We start from the raw sequence: 20,108 nt of genomic DNA on the forward strand, positions 1-20,108 counted from the left end.
TGCCCAGCCCTGTAGCCTGTTTTGAAACTCTGTTTTATTATTATTTTTTCTCTTTAAAATATTATATACCTGAAATTGACTAAGAGAATTTTTTTTTTTTTTGGTTTTTCTCTGGTACCGGGAACCGAACTCACAACCTTGCGCTTGCCAGGCAGGCGCTTTTGCCGCTGAGCTAAATCCCCAGCCCCCCAGAGAATATTTTAATTATTCTCACTACAAACATATAAGTGCATAATACAATCAAATATTTGCAATCAAAATATTTTGTGTATCATAAGTATATGCAGTTATAAATCTGTCCATTAAAATCAAAATTCCTTTAAAAAGTCCTAAAAAGAATTCCATTATCAGAAGGAAAAAAATTTTTTCTTTGGTCTTGCTAGTTCAGGCTGGCTTTGAACTCACTACGTAGCCCAGGCTGACCTCTCACTCTCAGCAGTCCTCCTGCCTCAGCCTCCTCAGTGATGGGATTACAGTCGTGCCCCACCATGCCTGGCTTCTGAAGAGAGTTTTAAACATGTTGTATTTCCATCCTTTCCTTTTCTCTTTGCATGTATCATCATATAGGCACACTTTTAGACACTGATTGTTCTGAAGACGTAGTTTCATGGACCCTGTTTTTTCTTTCCACTGAGCAATTTTTCACATCATTAAGTAGCCTTTTAATGATGTGATTTCTCGGTCCTGCCAGGCCACCGACAGCTGTGCCTTCTAATTTATTTCACGTCAGCTCCTTAGGTTATTTCCAGGTTTCTGACATCAGAAACGGCACTGGGAGGCAACACTGGGCCTCAGCTGTTGCACACGCTGCCGGCGACTCCTTTAAGACAGACATGCACGAGCCTGAGACCGAGCAGGGACGCCTCTGCAGGCTTGTCCTCACTCACGGCCAAACCCGAGCACAAGTGTGGGAGCGATGACGGGCTGAGGAAGGTTTCTACCATGCGACAAAACTCAAAACCATACAATGAGCTCATAAAAACAACCAGGGAGCTGGCCATGTGGCGCATGATTATAATCCTAGCACTCAGGAGGCCGAGGCAGGAGGATTGAGAGTTCAAGGCTAGCCCTGGCTGGAACTGCAGCTCAGTGGTAAAGCTTGCCTAGCATATTCCACCTCCAGCACCGGGAGAAACAAAACAGTCAAAAACAGCTGGGCGTGGTGGCACACACCTGTAATGCCAGCACTCGGGAGGCTGAGGCAGGAGGATTGCTGCGAGTTCGAGACCAGCCTGGGCTACAAAGTGAGCTCAAGGCCAGTTTGAACTGCATAGTAAGACCCTGTCTCAAAAAAGACAAAAAAAACCAAAACCTCCCCCAAAAAACAAAAACCAAAAAACAGTCAGAGATAGAGCAGAAGAAATAAAGAATGAAAATAGTTGCTGGACTTGATGGTGGGATTCTAGGTCACTTCTGTTTTATTTTTGGTGGTGGTGCTGGGGACTGAACCCAGTTATCCAGTCTGGGGTCACTATGGTAATTCTCTTTCTTTTTTTTTTTCTTTTTTTTGGTACTGGGAATCGAACTCAGGACCTTGTGCTTGCCAGGCAGGCGCTTGTGCTGCTGAGCTAGATCCCCAGCCCTAGTAATTCTCTTTCTACAACCTCCCAGAGTGCTGGGATCGCAGGTGCGTACCATCAAGCCCTGGCTCCCAAATTCCTGTTTAATTTTATTTTAATATAGTGTCTCTGTAAGGTGGCCATGTCAGCCTCAAAACTGTGATCCTCCTGTCTAAGCCTCGCAAGGAGCCAGGATTACAGGTATGCAGCACTGTGTCCAGCTGTAGGTCACATATGAAGAAACATTTGTTGAAAATATATGCATTTTAAAACTACTTTAAATGTCAGCCATGTTTTCCTGCAAAGATATAGTAAATATCTCAGGCTTTGTAGGCCACAAAACTTCTGTTCCACAGTCTCTTGTTCAGTTTTTGGTTTTGTTGTTTTTGTTTTTTGAGACGGGCTCTTGCTGTGTATTCCAGCCTGGAACTTGCAGTGATCCTCCTGCCTCAGCCTCATTTTTTTTTTTTTTTCCTTCAGCCTCTTGAGTGCTGGGTTCACAGGTCATATAAACAGACCATATGCTGGATTTGGCCATGGGTGCTGTGTGCTAACCCTGGGCCGTTTACTTACCTTGGCTCGAGACTTCGAAGTGTGCAGGTGGCTCACTGGGCAGGGTGGTGGGAGTCGGGGTGGTAGTGGTGGTAGTCGGGACAGAGCTGGTGGTGCCAGGGCCCAGGTTGGCACTCTCTGAAGCCTTGGGCGCAGCCTCACCCTGTTTGGTGGAGTTGGGCTCGGGGTACCTGCTCTCCGCCTTGAGTGGCAGCTGCTCCAGCCATGAAGCGCCTTTGAGGGCGTTGTCTGCACAGAGAGGACATGGTGGGGAGGGCAAGTAGGGCTTAGGGTCACCGCCCCACCCCCATCTCCTGCCCAGCCCTGGCTGGGTGATTTTTTTTGGAGGGGGCAGTATTAGGGTTGAACTCACCTCTACCACTAAGCTATATTCCCCAGCCCCTGTTTAAAATTTTGTTATTTGTCATATATTTGCAGTACTGGGGATTGACCCTAGGGCCTTTGCACTGAGCTACACCCCAGCCCTTTTTACTTTTTTATTTTGGAACAAGAGTTTCTCTACATCGCTAAGTTGACCAGGCTATGCTCCAGTTTGTAATTGTCCTGCCTCAGCCTCCCAGCTGTGTGCTCAGGTTACAGGCGTGTGCGGCCACACCCAGCTTTCATTTTTATTTTGAGACAGAATCTCACTACACTGCCTGGGCTGGCTTTGAATTTCAGGTTCTCTTGCCTCAGCCTCCCGAGGTGCTGGGATCACAGGAGTGCACCACCTCCCAGCATCGCTGGTGATTTTTATGGGTGCGTTTCCCGGCCTGAGTGGGCCGCAGCTTCCACCTGACTTGAGTGTCCTGAGGCCACCGTCAGGCTCCTGCGTGACTACGGGAAGACACATATAAAACATCTGCACAGACCCCGGCCAACCCATGGTGCCGAATTCGAAGTCCCTCTCTTTCCCTGCCATGGAGCAATTCCTGCCTGTTTTTTCCTGTTTCAGATGCAATTTCAGGGGGCAGAGACCCCAGCTTCCGGTCGCAGTCCACCTCCCGAACCCTGCTCAGTGTCCAGGCAGGAAGGGGCAGGTGCAGCCAGCTCCTTGGCTCCTCAGGACCCCAGAGAACACTGTCCTCCTCCGTCTCCTTGCTCTCTGTCTCCCAGCTGCCCAGCTGCGCTGGCTGGGGCTGTGCTGGGGACAGGGACCATCTCTGGGTCATCCCTGCCCCGCCCACGTCCCTGCGCTGGGACATGCGGGACCTTGGTAGCTGAAGCAGGAGGACTTGCTGCCCCATGGCCAGGGATACAAGCGGCTCAGCTCCGGGGACGGATCTGTAGCCTGAGGACTTGGTTCCATTCCCACTCTGCCACCACCTTGCTGTCAAACCTGACACCTCTGCCGTGCCATGCCGTGTCCCCCATCTGTTCTGTGCCTGCCCGATGCCAGGGTACATGCCATAGCATACGAGAAAGTGCTCAGAGAACCCTAACGTCGGGGGCAAAGCAATGGTGCTGCTGTTACCAGGACGGCTCTCAGGGGCTGCCTGGTCGGCCAGGGACAGAGAGCCCTTGGCTTGAGGACGATGACGTGACTTCTTCCTTCCTTCTCTCTTTGCCCTGTGGAGCTGCCCCTCCGCCCCCCGGCCACCCCCACAGCACGGGCTGAATCCTTCTGGTCAGACACAGCCGCGGGGGGCTGGTGGCCTCGGCAGCCTGCCAGGGCAGGGCCTTGTTCCCACATGCCTTGCTGGCGGAGCCGGATGCCCCCAGCTGTTCCCAGGCAGTGGCCCAGCTAGAGGTCAGAGGCCCTGTGTGGTGGCCAGGCTGAGCTGACAGGGCTCAAGGACAGCAGCTGGCACCAGGGGCTGTGGGAAGAGGCCCCTGAGCCCAGACAGGCTGAAAAATGAGGGGCTCTTGAAGGAACCAGGACCCTGATTGTCCCAGCCCTGCCCCTTGGGCCTGTCCCTACGGAGGCCTTGCTGGACCAGTGCTCAGCAGGACTCAGGATGGGTAGTGGGTTTGGGACACCCCGCACGGGATAACAGGTGCCTGGGGAGGGTCTAGGTGAAGGGAGCAGGAGCCACACCAGTGAGGATGGCTCTGAAATTTGGGGACTTTTTGGGTGTGGTGCTGTACTCAGGAGGCTGAGGCAGAAGGATTGCCATGAGTTTGAGGCCAGCCTGGGCTACAGAGTGAGTTCAAAGCTAGCCTGGACTGCATAGCGAGACCCTATCTCAAAAACGAAAAAAGGAAAGAAAGAAAAAAAAGAAAACCCAGTGACAGTGAAGACAGTTTTAAGTGTTTTTTTTTTTTTGTACTGGGAATCGAACTCAGGACCTTGAGCTTGCCAGGCAGGCGTTGTGCCGCTAAGCTATATCCCCAGCCGAAGACAGTTTTACGTAACAGAAAGACGCTCACTGTCTCTGGTGATGGTTTTGTGATTCTGTCTCCAACGGCCCCAGAAGCGGTATTATGCCGTGTGTGGCTGAGGAAAAGGCACCCAACCAGCGCGAAGAGCTCTGTGAGGGCGCCTGACTGCAGAGAAGACTGCACCCCTGGTGGTGACTGCCCCACGGCCAGGGTCCCCAGGCCCCGCACTCACCTGCCGCGGCTGCAGGCGCCTCCCGCCGGCCCGCCTTGTAGTAGGTGAAGCCCCGGATCAGCGCCTGCTGCTGCGCCAGGGAGCGGGGCCTGGGAGTGGGCGGGGGCAGCCGGCCCTTGGCACCCTCCTTCCTCAGCTTCTCCACTGTCAGCAGCTTCTCCTTGGGCGATCTGGGGAGGCCTCTGTCCGCAAGGCTGCTCTGCACACTGCTGTGTTTGTTGGCCTCCTTGGCTTTCCCGCCAGCCGTGTCCTGGGCGAGGGGGGAGGTCTCAGATTTGGGAGACAGGAGAAAGAGCATTGTGGGGGCCCTGGAAGGTGGCGTGGTGCCCAGGAATACACAAAGTCAGGCTTTCCTTACCTCCACAGTGGCTACCTCCATGCCTTGTGTGCCTCAGTTTCCCCACACAGCTCTGGAGCTCCATGGCAGGCTTGAGACTCAACCTGATAGTCTGGATTTCCCCGGGGATAGACAGGACCGGTGACTCCCAGAGGAGCTGTCCTTCCCTGCCTGTCGGCTCCCCAGCCTGGCCTTTCTCACTCGTCTTAGTAGGTGACTCCATGAGGGACTCTTGGTCCCAGTGCAGGGAGGCCAACTCATCCCACGGTGTCGGTGTCAGTTTCAATCCTGAAAGTTCTGCTTCCTGGGAAACCATTCCCAGCCAGTCACCCTGGCCCTAGGACACTCTGGTTCTGATTTTATTTTTTTTTTGAGATAGGGTCTTGCGCTATAGTTCAGGCTGGCCTTTTTTTTTTTTTTTTTTGGTCTTTTTGAGACAGGGTCTTGCTATGCAGTTCAGGCTGGCCTTGAATTTGCAATGATCCTCCTGCCTCAGCCTCCCAAGTGCTGGGATTACAGGCATGCGCCACCACGCCCGGCCAGGCTGGCCTTGCATTCACTATGGAGACTAGGTTGGTCTCAAATTTGTGGTGATCCTCCTGCCTCAGCCTCCCGAGTGCTGGGATTACAGGTGTGCAACAGCACACCCAGCGGTTTCTAACGTCTTGTGAGTTGTGTTATTTTCCCTTCCTATTCAGAGGGCTCCAATTCTGGCTTGGCACGAGAACAAAGGGCAGAAGGCCCAGCAGACAGCGCTGTACAGACACTGCCAAAGCGGGACTCATTCGCACCTGCACACTTAGCACCGGACTGAGCAGGAAGCCAGCTCAGGCCAAGGCACAGGCTTCCTCTGCACTCTCCTGGCACAGGCAGCCTGCAGTGCGGTGCTGCCGCAGGAGGCAGCGGTAGTGAGGAAGGGCTGGCTCTGCAGCCTGGCCCGCAGCCCCTGCTCCGCACGGCCTCTGCGTGCCTCCCTCTGCCAAGCGGGCAGGGCCGGCCCTCCTCGCAGGGCACTGTGGGAATAACTGATAAGCCTGCCAGCAGGAACCCTACAGAGGTCACTTTCTTCCTTCTTCCACTCACCCAAACACAAGGCCGGCGGGCCGTGTCCTGCCCACGGGGCACGCACAGGCTTGAAACCCATCTCCACTCGCTTTGCCAAGTCACACCCTGGCACACGGCCCTCTGAGGAAGGGGCTTCTGTACAATTTGTCCACCCAAATGTGGCCCGTTTCCCACTGACCTCCCTGGCAGGGGCCATGTTTGCATTTTGCCGCAGGCGGGACCTGTCCCGAGTCTGTACAGATGGTCACCTGTCCCAGGGCTCTGCCGCTGGGAGCCCTGAGCCTGGAGGCAGGGATGGACGTTAGTCTGCAGGGGTCTCCAGCAGGTATGACCCAGCCAGGGGGCCCCACCACAGCAGGGGAGTGGCCTTGGTTCCCCGACCAGCCAGAGACCTGGGTAACAAGTCCTGTCCCCACCTGCCCGCCCTCAGCTCTGTCCTCTAGCCCCGAACCCACTGCATGCTGGCCTTGAGGCCGAGTCCTTGGCACCCTGCGTCCCTGGCCCTGCCACCTGGTGCTGTGACGGGAGCGAGGGTCTCACCTGGGCCTTGTGGCCAGGGCCTGGGGCCGGGGTGGCGGCAGTGGCGGCCGCGTCCCTCTGCAGCAGCTGCAGGCCCAGGCCAGACAGCTCCTTCTGCAGCCGCAGCACCACGGCTGAGCGGTTCTCGTAGCTCCGGAGCTGTTCGCTGAGGTGGCGCACGCTCTCCTTCACCACCTCGTTCTCCCGGCTCAGGTTGGCCTTCACACTCTGTGGGGCGGGACTCTAGGTCACTCTTTGCTCTGCTTCCTCGGGACCCCCGCAAGACGGACACCCCAGCTTGGCCAGCAGGTCTATGCCCATGTCCTGAGCACGGCTGCAGGGTATGGGCTGGGGTGGCCCCAGCGAACAGGAGTGAAACAAGCATGTGCCATGAGATCCTGTAGTTGTTGATTTTTTTTTGACACAGGGTCTCACTATGTAGTTCAGGCTGGCCCTGACCTCACAGCGATCCTCCTGCCTCAGCCTTCCTGCTCAAGTCTTGACAAGCCAAAGTGTCTCCAGATATTGCCAGCTGGAGGGGGTACAACCTCACCCATGGCTGAGAACCACGGGTGGAAGAGAAGACAGGAAAGGAAGGTGGGATCTTAAACCTCTGCCTGACTCCAGCGTTGGGGGTTCCATGGGCAAAAGGCACCATCTCTTCTGGAAAGACTGTTCTCGCTCCTCCTGCCAGGTTAGCAAGCAGCTTTCCCCCCAGGGGGTTACGGCTTAGCAAGCTGAGGTTAACAGAAACAGCACAGATAATGCAAAAGCGGACAATCAGACAAGCGTTTTTCTGTGCTGTGGAAATCATTTCCGGTTTGTCCCACGCTTGGCAGACACATCTTCCAGATCGTCCGGCCCAGAGCTGCACGGAGCAAGATTACAAGAGGGAAGGTCAGAGGAAGACAGTGGCAGAGCCAGCAATGGATTGGCCGGCAGCGCCACTGCACAGGAAAAGAAATCCCACAACCGTCAGCTTCCCCCAGGCTGGCAGAATAATCAGAGCCCACTCTGACCCCAGCTTTGGGATTAGGAAGAGGTTAATCTTCTGCGTTGGTGCACAGGATGCCCAGGTGCCCCCGCTCTGTAAAGGAAGCCGGGAAAGGAAGCCCCACGCCTGGGCCTGGCAGCTGCAGGTCCCAAACCCCCAGCAGTGTGGCAGAGGCCGGAAGCAGGAAATGGGTGGAGATGTAAGCCTTGAACCTGCGGCGGGGACCTGCAGCTCACGCGCTGTCCCTGTGCCCGGGGGCAATGCTGGGCCTTTGCCCAGCCCTAGAGCACATCAACCCTGAGCAGGATGCCACATTCAGCTGCTTTGCTTCCCTGCAGGTGCTACTGGGACAGACAGTGGGGCTGCTCCCAACCTCGGTCCTGGTAAACTTGGCAAGTCCTGTCATGTCGCACCGGTGCCGGAGATACCACTGGCTTGGTATCTTCTGTTTTATTGTTTTATTTTGCTTTTTTGAGACAGGGTCTCACTGTGTAGCCCAGGCTGGCCTCCAGCTCACAGCGATCCTCCTGCCTCAGCCTCTGGAGTACTGGGATTATAGACATGCGCCACCATGCCGGGCTCAAGGTATCTTCTATGAACAGTGCCCAGAGCCATGTATGTGACCCTGATCTTGGCACACTGAGGACAACCATGAGCTCCCGCCACTTGTGCATCCCTTTCATACAACCAGCAAGTGCCTCAGTTTCCCCACCCAGCCACCCAGGTTCCTGCAGCCCCAGAAGCCCATCGGATCTCTTTGCTAAAGGCTGGACCCTGAGTCCTTCACTGGCCTCCCCTACCCCCTGCCAGAGCCCAGCTTCCAAAGGCCACCAGTGTCACTGCAGAACTGCCCCAGCCCCTGGGATGCTGTCCAGGGAGCCCCGCCTTACCTCCTCCAGTGTGCTCATCTGGGAGGCCACCTTGTGGATGTACGCGTGCACTTTCATCAGGTCCACGCTGTACAGGGCGCCTTCCAGGAGGTCCACCATGGACTGCAGCTGCGGGGAGAGGAAGCTTAGGCGAGGAAGTGGCCAGGGCAGTGGAGCTGCCGAAGGAGCCCGGAGTCCAGCGCGCCAGACCTCAGAGGGGCTGGCCGGGCCCTCGGCACTCAGCAGCCCCAGCCTGCTCGTAACCACCAGAAAAGCAGCAGACCCTATCTCTGGAGAACCTGCCACGTGCCAGGTGCCGCAGTCAGTGCCTTAGTAAGTTACAGCGCTTCATCCCCATAACAGCTCCACGAGGGCTGCAGAGGCTCCTTTCCATCTGCTGGGACCCTTCCTCCTGCTTCCTGTGCCCAGCCCTGGCTTCCACACGGTTTTATCTGTTTTCTTGTTTGTTTTTGGTGCTGTGGACAGAACCCCGGGGCTCACACAGGCTAGGTAAGTGCTCTACCACGGAGCTATACCCCAAGTCCCATGGGCCTCCTTTTGCATTTGTTTTTGTTTTCTTTTTGAGATGGGGGTCTCATTATGTAGTTTAGGCTGCTCCCGAACTCACTATGTAGCCCAGGCTGGCCCTGAACTCGAAGCAATCCTCCTGCCTCAGCCTCCCAAGTGCTGGAATTACAGGTGTGCATTATCACATCCAGCTCTACAATTTATTTTTTATAGATACATCATCACTGTATATATTTATCTGGTACCACATGACATTTCAGTACATGTACCTACTGTGTAATGACCAGATCAGGGAACAGATCGCCACCATCAGTTAGAATTTCTTTGAGTTCAGAACACTCAAAATCTTTTCTATTGGCTATTCTGAAATATATAACTGCTGGTGTGGTGGTGGTACACACCTTTAATCTCAGCACTCAGGAGGTTGAGGCAGGAGGATCACCATGAGTTTGAGGCTAGCCTGAATGACATATCAAGTCCCTGTTTTAAAAAACAAACAACTGCCGTCAGCCATGGCTACCCAGTGTGCTACAGAACACGAGACATTATTCCTCCTACTAACCTTAATCTGTACTGCTAACAATCCTCCCTCTCTCTTGGGCTCCCTTTTAAGGACTTGTGTCTGTGATTCTCTTTATTTATTTATTTAATTTTTTTTGGTGCCGGGAATTGAACTCAGGACCTTGCACTTGCCAGGCAGGCACTTGTGCCGCTGAGCTATATCCCTGGCTCTGTGATTCTCTTAGAGTCACCTGCCCCCTCAAGTACCAGGCTGTGTGCACCCCCTGTAGGCAGCCCTGAGGCACAGTTGGCTGGTGTGGGCAATGGAAAGTCTGCTCCCTTGTTGGGCGTGGTGATGCACACCTGTAGTCCCTACACTCAGGAGGCTGAGGCAGGAGGATCGCTTAGAGTTTGAAGCAGCCTGGGCTACACAGTGAGCTCAAGGCCAGCCAGACAGTGAGACCCTTCCTCAAAAACCAAAACAAGCCCAGCTTCCTGGCCAGTGGGACAGGCCACCCCACTCCAAAGCTCCCTCGGGACAGGGATGGCTGAAGTTCCACCACCCTTCCTGGCCTCCTCCTCTCACTCCCTCAGGCTCCTCTGGGAAGCCCTGGTATCACCTTCCACCAGCTCCTGGGCGTGCTTCTAGTGACCCAAGCTGAGCCTAAGCTTTGATCCTCATGTTATAGTGGGGTAGGTGCAGCTCGGAGGTGAAACATGTACCCAGAGCCCCCTGGCTGCTAGAGAGCGGAGCCAGGAGCAGAGTGGAGATCAGTGTAAACCCAGACCTCTTTCCTGGCCCGCCTCACTGCACTTGTCTTGTGTCTGGTAGGGAAATGGAGGCTGGGGCTGGGGCTGCACACCAGGTCTGCATTGGCCGGAGCGGGCGCCTGGCCTTCCTGTCCAGCCCAGGGCTCTGCCCTGCAGCTGCCACCTCCCCTCCCTGTCACACCTCGTCAGGATGTGACACTCCCTCCAGATGGCCAGGATGCCAGGCGGTGTCAGGGAAACCTTGGCACCGGAGGCCGGTTGGGAAATCGGCCCCGCCCACTTCAGGGGAAGGCGGCGCCTGCGGCCTTGGGAGTCTGCAGCTGCGCTCCTGGCCAGCGGGTCCCAGCGGCTCAGTCCCAGGGGCTCGCGTGCTGCTCTAGACGAGCTTTCTTTCCTCCGAGGGAACTGGATCTGTTTCTAAAACCAGAGGGGGCGGAAGGCGCTACAGAGGCAGGGATGGTCCAGAGTCTGCCCTGCGCCCCTACGAACTCGCCCCAGGGCTGCGGAAAGGAAGGGGGTGTCAGGACAGAGCTAGCTGAAGAGCACCCAGAAAGGGCTTTGGAGAGACAGCAGTGAGAGCTGCTCCAGGGGCTCACAAGAAGCGCCCCACTTCGCCCTGCTGCCTCCAAGGCCACTGAAACCACTCTGAGCTAGGTGTGGTGGCGCACGCCCGTAATCCCAGCACTCAGGAGGCTGACGCAGGAGGATGAGGACCAGCCTGGACTACACAGCAAGATTCTGTCTCAAGAAAAAAAAATTTTCATCCCATGATAACATGGGAGTAGCTTTTCTTGCTGGGGATCAATTGCAAGGCCTAGTGTACGCTAGGCAAGCACTCTACCACTAAGCTACATTCCCGGGGCACCTTTCAAAATTTTTTTTATTTTATCGGTACATTTTAGATATTCATAATGATCATATTCATCATAGGAAATTTGTACCTGTGCATCTTGCTTCTTCTTTTTTTCCCATTCCCCTACCCTCTCTTCAACCTTTTTTCCTTTGCTTATTTACAATTTATAGCACAGAACTCTGGGTTGAAATCTCAGTACTGCCAGTTTCCTGCTGTGTGACTTTCAGCAAGTCACAATCCCTCTCTGTGCTTCCAGTTCCCTCCCAAGGTGTGGTAGCATGGATTAACTCAGCCAGCGTTCATGGAAAGGGCTCTGTGTGTCCTCCTGCGAAGCTGCCTTGTAGTTCAGTTACTAGGATGTGACTCGAGCAGAAACTGGGTTTGTCCCTGTCCCTGATGACTGGTTGTGGCCTGGGTGCCTGGAGTTGGCCAGGCAGGGCCCAGGGGGACCACAGGGAGATGGTATGGTTCAGGGTCACCAGGCTGTCAGGAGGCCACTGGGCCTAAACCTCACTTCCCTCTCCAAGGTTGCGCATGTTGGAGTCATCCATGTAGCTGTTACAAAAAGAAAACTAAAGGTAAACCTCATACAAATGTCTTTTGCCAAAAGCTGAGTAACAACTTCTCAGGGGCCTCCTGCTCTCCCGCATGGGCTGTGCATGTGACAGTAGACTCTTGTTCTGAGCCATCTGGGTGTCTCGGAGCAGCCTTCGAAATGCTAAAAAATCCAGACCCTCAAAGCCCAGGGCTCCTCCCTGTCCGCAACACACCCACGGCATGTGCAGTGCTTACCGGGCGTCACTCACTGCCCCATGGGAACTAGAGCTCAGAAAACAGAGGCAAAAAAACAGATTTGCCTAGGCGTGGAGGTACATGTCTAATCCCAGCAATCAGGAGGCTGAGGCAGGAGGATTGCTGTGAGCTGGAGGCCAGCCTGGGCTGTAACGTGAGACCCTGTCTCAAAAAACAAAAACAAGCAAACAAAAACTAGATTTGTAGTGAGTAAGAAACTCCTGTGCCTTGGTTCCAGCAGGCTTGTGTCTTCTGCCAGCACCTATGCAACTGTTAGACTAATGTGTCAGCTTGCAAGTAGGGCAATATCTCAAACCTTTCAGGGTTTGACACCAAACAAGCAAAATAGACATGTTTGGGAGAAATTGTAAAAGAAAAAAAAAATACTTTCAAAAGACACTAATTGGAACTAGGTGTGGAGGTGCATGCCTGTAATGCCAGCACTGTGGGAGGCTGAGGCGGGAAGACTGCCAAGTTCACGGTCACCCTGGCAATTTAGGGACTTAGACTGTCTCAAAATAAAGAACAAAAAAGATGGTGGATATAGCTAAGTGCAAAGGCCTTGGGTTCTATATCATGCTGAAAAAAAAAAAAATCAGTCTTGTCTTTTCCAGGAAGGAAGACAGATGAGCAAGCTGTTGAGACACATTTCAGACACAGCAGGGCCTGCTGCAACTCCTGCCTCCACCAGATTCTGATGCGCCCTGGCCAGCAAGATCTGAACAGCACAGAAGCCCCTGGCTGTCCCCAAGTGCTGAGTGCTGGCCTATGGGCCCAAGTAAGAACACGGGTCCTGGGGCGCGCTCAGCCCGGGCTTGGTCCTCATGAGCGGTACCTTCTTGTAATCTGCTTATTTGGGTAGATGATTCAGATTCACACAAAAGTAGAACACTGAGTCAAGCTTGGTGGCACTTGCCTATAATCCCAGCACTCAGGGGGCTGAGACAGGAGGATGGTAGTGAGTTGGGGCCAGCCTGGGCTACATAGTGAGTGCAAAGCAAGCCTGGTCTACATAGTGAAACCCTGTCTCAAAACAAACAAACAAAGAAACAAACAGGGCTGGGGATACAGCTCAGTGACATAAGCGCCTGCCTGGCAAGCCTAAGGTCGTGAGTTTGATTCCCGTTACCAAAAAAAAAGAAACAAACAAACAGGCTTAGTATCTATTCTTAGACATGCTTGGGTATTTAGGATTTAGGAGTTTTTCAGATTTTGGAATAGCTGCACATAGATAATGAGATATCTTGGGGAACGGACTGAAGTAAATAAGTAATTCATATATGCTTCATATTCCTTTTATACACACAGCTGAGGGCACAGGGATATAGCCAGGGGCACAGCGCCTGCCTGGCAAGCAAGAGGCCCTGAATTCGATTCCTGATACCAAAAAAAAATTCACCTATACACAGAGCTGAAGGCAATTTTATACAATATTTTAAACAACTTTGCGCGTGAAGTTTATGGTGTGGAATTTTCCACTGGTGGTATCCTGTTGGCGCCTAAGAAGTTTCCAGTTTTCAGGTCAGGGGTCGATGTTCAACCTGTGCAGACGCGAGGCTGCCTGTAGCTCCAGTGTTAGGGCAAGTTACCTAAACTCTCCGAACCACAGCGCTGCTGCTATGAATGAGGATGAAGAGCCCCGATTTCTCAACGCTTAAAGGATTCAGAGAAACAATGTATGAAAGAGTTTAGCACAGCACCTGGCCCCAGAATGTACCTGAGGACAGGGAATGTTAGTATTACATTAAAAACAATAAAAGGGCTGGGTTTGGTAATGGTAGCTACTCCAGAGGCTGAGGCAGGAGGATCTTAAGTTTGAGAGGAACCTGGGCAACTTAGTGAGACCCTGGGGAAGTAGCTCAGTGGTAGAGCACTCCTGGGTTCCATAAGAGGAGGAGGAGGAGGCGGGGAGGAGGAAGAGAAGAAGAGGAGGAGGACCTGGAGAGGGAGGAAAGAATAAAATTGAAAGTGCAGACAGGTGCTGACAGATGAGCTGGTTTGGGTAAAACCCAGGAGAGGCTTTACTTCGGGATGCGTGCCAGGAATCCGTCTCCACTTGCTGGCTGCAACCCTGGGCCAGAAGTGGCTTCCCCTTCCCCTGTGAGTCTGTTTCCTGGCCCGTGCGCCTACCCTAACGGCGCGCGGGGACTCAGTCCCCAGAGGCCAGCCTGGAGTCCCTCCCGCTTACCTTGAGGAGCTCGGGCGCTTGCTTCCTGAGCTTCTCCATCTTCCACTCGCGCTCGCAGGGGTTGAGCGAGGCAGGCGGCGCCGTGCAGGAGCAGCGGCAGTCGCTGCCCGCGCTCACCGTCTCCACAGCGGCGTAGGCGTCCTCGGCCTTCGCGCGCCCGCTGCGCACCCGGCTGCAGGCGTCCTTGCTCAGCGGCCGAAGGATGCACTTGCAGCGGCAGTCGGAGCCCTCGGAGGTCATGCGCACCTGCTCCGCGTCGCCAAACACCTGTGGGCAAGTGGGCTGCCATTAAAAGAGGCGGCTGATCCAGCCTGGGACGTATAGTTGGCGGTGATGGAGGAGGGAGCTGCCCTTACGGGTAAATAGTGGCCTTATAACGCTAACAAGAAGCCCAACCAGGTGGCCCACAGCAATAATCCTAGCACCTGGGAAGCTGAGGCAGGGGGATCCCAAAAAATTCAATTCGAGGACAGCTTGGGCTACATGATGAGTTCAAGGCCAGCCTGAACTACATAGCGAGACCCTGTCTCAAACACAAAACAAAACCCAAAACCCAAATCAAAGAAAAACCCACAAGCCATGAAATGATAATTTCAAATGTTACATATGTTTTTCCACAATAATAAAACATATGGCACGAATGGAGACCTTAACTGAGCATGTACTATATTCCAGGTTAAACATGCATTATGTCCTTTAATAATAACTGTGTGTGGGGGATAAGCGTACTGTTACCTCCAAAGTCATTACCACTGTCTTCAGCACCTACCTGACCTACTGTTCTCCTGAGGGCTCTTCCTTCATAATGCACTCAGCTAAAGTCCTGGTCCCCTAACCTTCCCAGGGTTCATCCCATCCTGTCACTTAGTTCTCAAGACCACAGTTTGGATGCAGAAGTTCTTTTTTTTTGGTACCAGGAATCAAACTCAGGACCTTGTGCTTGCCAGGCAGGCACTTGTGCCACTGAGCTATATCCTGGCCCTGGATGCAGAAGTTCTGGATCCAGACAGCAGTCACTGCTCTGTGCTCCTTCTCCTATTGACCCCTCCCCCAATCCGTGTGTGACTGTGAACAGTTATCAACCTCTCTCAGCCTCCGCCGCACCGCGGTACAATAGATGAGCCCATCCTAGCCCCTCTGGGTGAGGGTCCAGTGATACAACAGGATCTTCCCGCTCCCTTCACTCCATCCCGGATGCCACTATCACTGTGGGCATCTGCTAGTGCCCCGACCCTGTTTTCCCAGGGAAACCCCTGGCCACCCACACCCACTTCCTGGGAGGCAGGTGCTGGAGCCCCACAGGCAGATGTGGCTGTGGTTCTTGTGGCCCCGCTGGGGCAGACAGACCTCCGAGGCTCCGGCCACCCTGCCTCCGGCGGCGGCAGCAGCAGCAGCAGCAGCAGCAGCCTCCACATCAGGCTGCAGGGTCCCTTCCCTCCTCTGATGAGCTGCCCGTCCTGGGCGGGGGATGGCCAAGGCCCTGACCTGGCCGGGAGTTGGGGGCCAGTCCCTGGTCCCTGGTCCCAGCCATGCTACCGAAGCCCCTTCTGGGCGGAGTCTTGGCTCCTGTGGGGCAGGACGTGTGCACCTTGACTGCTCGGATCCTCAGCTCCCTCTTGGGTCAAATGGAGAGGATGCCAGTCCCTGCTTTGCCAGCTTGTCTTGAGTCTGAAAAGAGTCAAGGCACACTGCGTGCTGGGCAGAGACTGGGCCCAGGATAACTGTTCTCTCAGCAGTACCCAGTGTGCAAATCGCTGCTGAGAACCTGCCTCATATTGACCCATTCGCTACCTCTCTTGGCTTTTGACACAACCCTACCTGTCTTGTTTGTGTTTTTGAGACAGAGTCTCACTATGTAGCCCAGGCTGGTCTCACACTCACAGTGAGCCTCCTGCCTCAGCCTCCTGAGTGCTGTGATGCATAACCCCATTTTAGAAAGGAGAAAGAGAGGCTCAGAGAACAGGATAGGCTTGCCCAGGGCTGGACAGCACAGCCTACTTCCAGAACTTGGTTGACATGTTGTTTCTCCCGTGACCAGCCGGTCACCAGGCAAGGGCTTCTACCTTAGCAACTGAGCGGGGACAGATGGGTCTGCAGAGAAGGAGGCTGGGGCGGGAGGACCTGCCCTCCCTGCCCTGGCGTGAGGGCTAGAGTCACTGCCAGCCGGGGAAGTCCCTGCCTCAGCCCTCATCTCTCCCTGCCGCCCCGCTCAGCACGCACTGCTGCCAAAGCGCCCAGAAGCGTGGGTGGTGGTGGTTTGTGCTTGAAAAGGTCCCTAGGTATTTTCAAGGAGACCTCACAATGTGATAGCGAGAGGGTGGATCAGATTGTCTTGAAGAGAGAGAAATCCAGTAGGAGCGGCCCAAGCTGGGAAACGGTCTAACCGTGGCACAAGAGGCTCAAAGCAGCCCCGCCTGCCCTGGGGCCCACCTTCTGCTGGACACTTCCTGCTGGACGGCAGGGCCGTGATCTATCAGACACCTCCTCCCAAACCTGTGCCACCTACCCTCCCACCCAATGGAATCACCGAGCCTCTTTCGTACCCCAGACGACTCATCAGTCACTTTGTTTTTTTTATTTTTATTTTATTTTAATTTTTTGTCTTTTTGAGACTGGGTCTCACTACGCAGTTCAGGCTGGCCTTGAGCTCACTTTGTAGCCCAGGCTGGCCTCGAACTTACAACGATCCTCCTGCCTCAGCCTCCTGAGTGCTGGGATTATTACGCCACCACGCCAGGTTCCAGGCTGGCTTTGAACTCACCATGTAGCAATCCTCCTGCCTCAGCCTCCTGGAGGACTGCAATTGCAGGTGTGGGTCACCATGCCCAGCTCAGACTGACTCTTTGGAGTGTTCAAGTCTGTCCCATTAAAGCCTAGGGGTTTTATAAGAGGGCTGTACAAGATTCTGCATCTACGTGCTGGCCATGGGCTGTTTCCCAGTGTCACAGACACACAGTGTTGGGACAGGACCTTCCCTGGAGAGAGCAGACAGGGCCTGGCCTCATAGTCAGGGTACTGAAGGACTTGGCCACCACCCTGCCCTCCCCCCCCCAGGAGCCTGCTTCCAATTACACCCACAGGCGGAAACTCCAGGAGCAGACACGAAGTAACACCTAAACCCCAGGGACTGCCTGCCTGGAACATCTGACCCAGCCTGGGACACCGCAGCTTCCTGCTCCAGCCCCTCCTTACCATGGCTCTCACAGGCCTTGGCTTCCTCTCTTCTGACCAAAGACCCAACTTCATGCCCCTAGATGCAAGCAGCAAGTGAGAGACCAGCAGCTCCCCCCAGATGGGGAAACTGAGGTAGAGACAGGGAATTCTCAGCCACATTCCGGCAGTTCCCAGGGGTCTCTAAGTGTCGTGTGTCTCTAAATGTCTGTCCAATCCACCCTGCAGGCTGGGCAGACCTTCAGAAACAGCAGGGAAAGACTCTAGAAACTGAGGCAAGGGGATCCTGGTGAATTTGAGGCCAGCCTGGGCTACATAGTGAGTTCAAGGCCTGCCTAGAACTACATAGTGAGACCCTGGCTCAAAAATCATGAAAAAGAGCTGGGTGTGGTGGCACACGCCTGTAATCCCAGCGCTCTGGAGGCTCGTTGCAAGTTCGAGACCAGCCTGGGCTACAAAGTGAGCTCAAGGCCAGTCTGAACTGTATAGCGAGACCCCTGTCTCAAAAAAGACAAAAGAAAAGAAAGTAAAAATAGAAAACACCAGCAAAGCTGTGAGGACCCCCTCCTCCCTAGCTGGTCAATGTACTTCCTTCAGTGGAAATTTCAAATCCTGTTTAAGAGAGACCTTGATCTAACACAAAATTGAAATATGTTGAGCAGGGAACGGGCAGAGGAGGACACAAGAGCTCTGGGTCAGTCCTGGGAGTGAGTGGCGCCCAGACCCCTGGAGGGGACACCAGACCTCCCAGAAGCAGGAAGCCTAGGAGGGGCCAATTTAACCCTTTAGGGCTCTGGATCCAGTTCAAATTCCAAGCTGGCCTTCCAAGGGCCCCTACCTGCCACCCCGGAAGTAGGACAGGCTCAGGAAAGAAGGAGGGGTCGCCACGGGTTGTGGGGAGCTGGCAATAATGAAAACATCCCTGGCAGAGCCCGCAGGAGTCTGGCTGGGCTCAGGAATGCAGAGTAAATTCACCCATCACTTGATTTTTATTTTTCCCAGCTGGCTGAAGGGATGACGGGTGGGAGGTGTTGGGAAGGGCTGCACTAGACCGCTGTAGGGTGGGATGTGCCTCCCCGCCCCACCAGCCCCAGCTTGCCCTGGGACAACTAAGTACACACACCCCCAACCTAGCAAGTGTTTGGCTGACTCACTACATAAACAGGGTGTTGGGTTTTCTTTGTCTTCGCTTTGTTTTGGATGGGAGCCCTCCCCCTCAGCGCTGCAGCTCTGAGGATGCCCCAGACCAGATGTCCCTCCTGGCCAGAGACAGTAAAGCAGGAGGTGACAAAGCCCACGACAGGTTAGCTGACTGGGGTTTTCTGTTCCCGCGCGTTCTCTACCTTAGCCGGATCAAGGGACCCTAGAAGGCCGGATATGGAAAGGGATTTGGGAGGACTTTGAGGTTTTTGATGAGGGAACTGAAGCATAGATAGTGATGGTGATCTGCTGGAGGTCACAGGGCAAAAGAACACCTTTGGCCCTTTACCTGCCCATCCATGGGCAGGACAGAAGCACTTTCCACCAGGAAAAGCCCAGAAAAGATCTCAAGAGAAGCTGATGTTGCCCCCGCCCTGCTCCCTGTTCTCCTCCGGCCTCCCCAACCCTTCTTTTATGGTACTAGGGACTGAATCCAAAGCCTTCACACTGATCTACAGCCGCTGCCCTTTTACAATGTATTTTGAGGGGCCAGGGATATAGCTCAGCGGCACAATGCCTGCCTGGCAAGCACAAGGTCCTGAGTTCAATTCCCAGTACCAAAAAAATAAAATTCATTTTGAGACAAGGTGTGGTTAAATCACTAAGTTGCCCAGGCTGGGTTCAAACTGGAAATCCTCCTGCCTCAGCCGTCTAAGTGCTAGGATGAGCATGTGATTAGAGTGCTGGGATCACAGGCATTTACCACAATGCTGACCCATCTTCACTGGGTCATTTCTAGAACCCCTTTCGGCACCCCTGCTCTGGGGACTCCAAGTGCTTGCTCCCTCTACATTCTGGATTGCACAGCCCCTTTTGGGGGAATCTCTGTGATAAGATTCCCTAATCATGGTTAACAATTACTGGGCACCTGGGGATTTAGCTCAGGGGCAAAGTGCCTGCCTGGCAAGTGCAAGGTCGTGAGTTCGGTTCCCGGTACCGGCAAAAAACAAACAAACAAAAAAAAATTACTGGGCACCTGCTAGGTGCCAGGTGTTGTGCCGGGAATTTTCCAGGCATCTCCTCACTGAACCTGCAGATCACTAGTTGCAGAAGGTGTGTGTGTGTGGGGGGGGGGACTATTTTTCTTTCCAGGTTTACAGGTGAAAAACTGGAGGCTCAGAAAGGTAAAGACACTGGTGGGTGGTGGGTGTGGGATTTGAACCCAGGTCTGCTTGACACCAGAGCAGATCCGCGGGGTCACAGCAACGAACACTGGAGACACCTGGTCCTCACCAATCCCTGGCAAGTGCATCGGGGCCAGGCCAGCAGCCCGCTCAGATGGGTGCTCCGGTGAGGGAGTGCCGGTCCCCGCGTGGCACAGCGCCTGTGGAAACCTGAGAGCCCCTCATCAACCCCCCACGGGAACTCCGAGCCTGTCCCAGGCTGTCCATGCGCAGAACTCCCGGGAATCACCTCTCGACCCGGGCCCAAGACCCCATCGCCAGAGCGCTTAGTTGCGCACCTTCTGCTCCCCCGGAGTCCCGGGCCCCGCGGCTCCGGTGCTCGCGCCAGGTCTGACCTCTCCTCGCCCGGGTCCTAGGCTCCACGCTCACCCGCACCCCAGCCACAGCGCCCCCTCGCGCCCGGCCGCGGGCACGCCTACCTCACTGTGGGCGCGCGCCGGGTCCGTGCGCAGCAGCGGCAGCAGCAGGAGC

General features: G+C 54.6%; 1 protein-coding gene across 1 annotated transcript in view; it reads right to left on the bottom strand.

Moving 5' to 3' along the window:
• The window catches only part of Olfml2a (olfactomedin-like 2A), a gene marked incomplete at its 5' end in the record, with an annotated part of 22,576 nt that extends 2,468 nt beyond the window's left edge, over nt 1-20,108 (bottom strand). Inside the window, 6 exon segments of the mRNA XM_005382483.2 lie at nt 2,133-2,360; nt 4,666-4,915; nt 6,608-6,814; nt 8,471-8,578; nt 14,083-14,349; nt 20,057-20,108. Of these exon segments, the coding sequence (XP_005382540.2) occupies nt 2,133-2,360; nt 4,666-4,915; nt 6,608-6,814; nt 8,471-8,578; nt 14,083-14,349; nt 20,057-20,108 (1,112 nt within the window).

The sequence above is a fragment of the Chinchilla lanigera genome, unplaced genomic scaffold (assembly GCF_000276665.1).
Source record: "Chinchilla lanigera isolate Chin_1 unplaced genomic scaffold, ChiLan1.0 scaffold00018, whole genome shotgun sequence".
Lineage (NCBI taxonomy): Eukaryota > Metazoa > Chordata > Mammalia > Rodentia > Chinchillidae > Chinchilla > Chinchilla lanigera.